The sequence below is a fragment of the Phaethon lepturus genome, unplaced genomic scaffold, assembly GCF_000687285.1.
Source record: "Phaethon lepturus isolate BGI_N335 unplaced genomic scaffold, ASM68728v1 scaffold30530, whole genome shotgun sequence".
In the NCBI taxonomy this organism is placed as follows: Eukaryota; Metazoa; Chordata; class Aves; order Phaethontiformes; family Phaethontidae; genus Phaethon; species Phaethon lepturus.
The window spans coordinates 10,255-12,408 of NW_010510279.1; the positions used below are offsets into that span (position 1 = coordinate 10,255).

At 62.9% G+C, this 2,154-nt stretch overlaps 1 protein-coding gene across 1 annotated transcript in view; it reads left to right on the forward strand.

Annotated features, from left to right (window-relative positions):
* Positions 1–290, forward strand: part of TRIM65 (tripartite motif containing 65) — a 4,472-nt gene extending 4,182 nt beyond the window's left edge. Inside the window, exon 8 of the mRNA XM_010296516.1 lies at positions 1–290. Within this exon, the coding sequence (XP_010294818.1) occupies positions 1–290 (290 nt within the window).
* Positions 291–2,154: the final 1,864 nt, after the last annotated feature.

Here is a 2,154-nt window from a genome sequence, read left to right on the forward strand (position 1 = left end):
TGCGGCATGGCGACAAGTTCAACATCGGGCTGTACGGGGGCTCCTGGGGGCTGCAGGTGCGGGAGGATTGCTACCTGGCCTGGCACAAGGGCCGGGCGGAGAAAATCCAGGAGCGGCTCTATAAGAACCTGGGGCTCAGCCTGGATTACGGCAAGGGGCTCCTCTCCTTCTACGGCCTCGGGGAGAGGACGCAGCTCATCCACTCCTTCCACGACGTCTTCACCGAGGCTCTCTATCCCGTCTTCTGGCTGTGCGAGGGGCGAGCGGTGACGCTGTGCCGGAGGGGCTGAGCCAGAGTCGCCGTGCTGCTCCGTTAGCCACGCCGGCAAGCCCCAGGCTGGTGCCCATAGGCGAGCCACAGCCGGGGACTGTCGCGGTGCGAGTGGGACCCCAACGCCGAGGTGGGAGTGGGGTGCAGTGTTTTAACACGAGCTGATGAGGAAAGACGTGCAAATGGACCCGTTCTGATGTGTATGTGCAAATATCACGCTGGCCACACAAGTCGGGGCAGGGGGAAGGATGCAGGCTGAGGGCCGTGCCCCCGCCGTGGGGATGAAGCCCCCGGTCTCTGTCCATGGGCGCACGTGTGGGTGCCGGTCCCTGCAGACAGGGTGAGGGAGGGGGATAGGCAGGCCGCAAGAATTAGGTTTTTTCCTCTTTCTCCCATCCTGGCCAGACCTCCCAAGCCTGGGGGAGATTTGGGGTGAGGGGGAACCTGGAGAGGAGTGCTGCAGCCACGGAGTGCTGTGGAGCAATGTGGAGGGAGCCCTGTGCTCCCCCAGCCCCACATGCAGGCAGGTCCTGCTCTCCCAGCCCCTCCCTGTCCCCTCTTGCCTTTCCCGAACCTGTCAGAACAACTTTTTGGGGTGCCACGCTGCAGTTACTCTTTGTGCAAAGCTGCTTTCCCCAATAAAACTCTGTTTTCCTACTGGTTTGACCTCAGTGCTGGTGAGAGCTGTGGGACCGAGCGGTGTTGGGGGGGTGAGCTGGGTGCCCCTGCCCCCACACCCATCCCTGCAGGGCCCCATCCTGCCCCTCTGTGTCCTCATGGGGCTGGCAGCAGGGACCAGCCAGCGGCAGAAACAGAAGGCGTTTTATTTACAGTAGCACTGCAATAAGGAAACGTGGTTTCCTACGGCTCTGCCCCAAGGTTGATCTGATGCAGAAGAAAACCCGAAGCTTTGATTGAAGCTTTTCCAAGGGCGAGACCGCAGGGCCGGCATCTCGCCCAGCCCTGTGGGGGTGCTGGTGAGGTCTAATGGGACGGAACTGGGCCCCGGATTCTAAGGGGACATGCAAGCAAACATGCGGGAAATGAATCGCATCAGCTTGCTTCCTTTGGGGAAAAAAGGCTTAAAAAGATCAATCCCCTTCTTTGGGGACAGATGCGATTTGCCTTGCCGTGCTTCCTCCTTCACTCCACGCCTCCCTGCTCCTCCCAGCCCTGACCTTGGCTGGGACCCAGGGCCAGCGTGGACCTGGGAACTTATCTAAGCCAAAAAATGGGCTGTGTACCCTCTGTGGGAGGTGGCTGGAGATCCCACGTTTACCAGGCAGGTCCTCAGAGCAAAAGCACTTTGGTGTTGTCCTAGCCCCATCCCTGCCTGGTGCCAGCCAGGCCCTGGAGGAAGAGGGGACAGGGACTGAGCCAGGGCCTGGGCCCTGCAGCCCTTTTTGGCCATGGGAATGGCTGACATGGGTCCATGGGCATGAGAAAGCATCTGCACTCTGCGGGGGCTCAGGACCCTCCGTGTGCTCCAGGGTGGGGAGCAGCTCCTGGGGAGCACTGGGGCAGCAACAGGTTCTGGGGCAGCAGATCCCAGGGGGGCAGGGGATGCTCACGGGGGGCAGCGGACCCCTGGGAGGGGGATTGGACTGGGCTGGCGACAGGTTCCCTGGAGAGGAAGAGATGCGGGGGGAACAGCTACCCCTGGGGGCAGCAGACCTCCGGCGAGGGTCCAGACCCCAGCGGGGCCGACCCTTTAGGGGGTAGCAGACCCTGGGTGGGCGGCAGTACATGCTCAGCAGGGTCCCCCCCGGGGACAGACCTCCCAGAAGGCAGCAGATGCCGGGGAGAGGGACGAGATGCCCGGCGAGGGGCGCGGATGCCGGGGGTGAGACCCCCCCCAGGGGGGCGGGTGATTGGGGACCAGG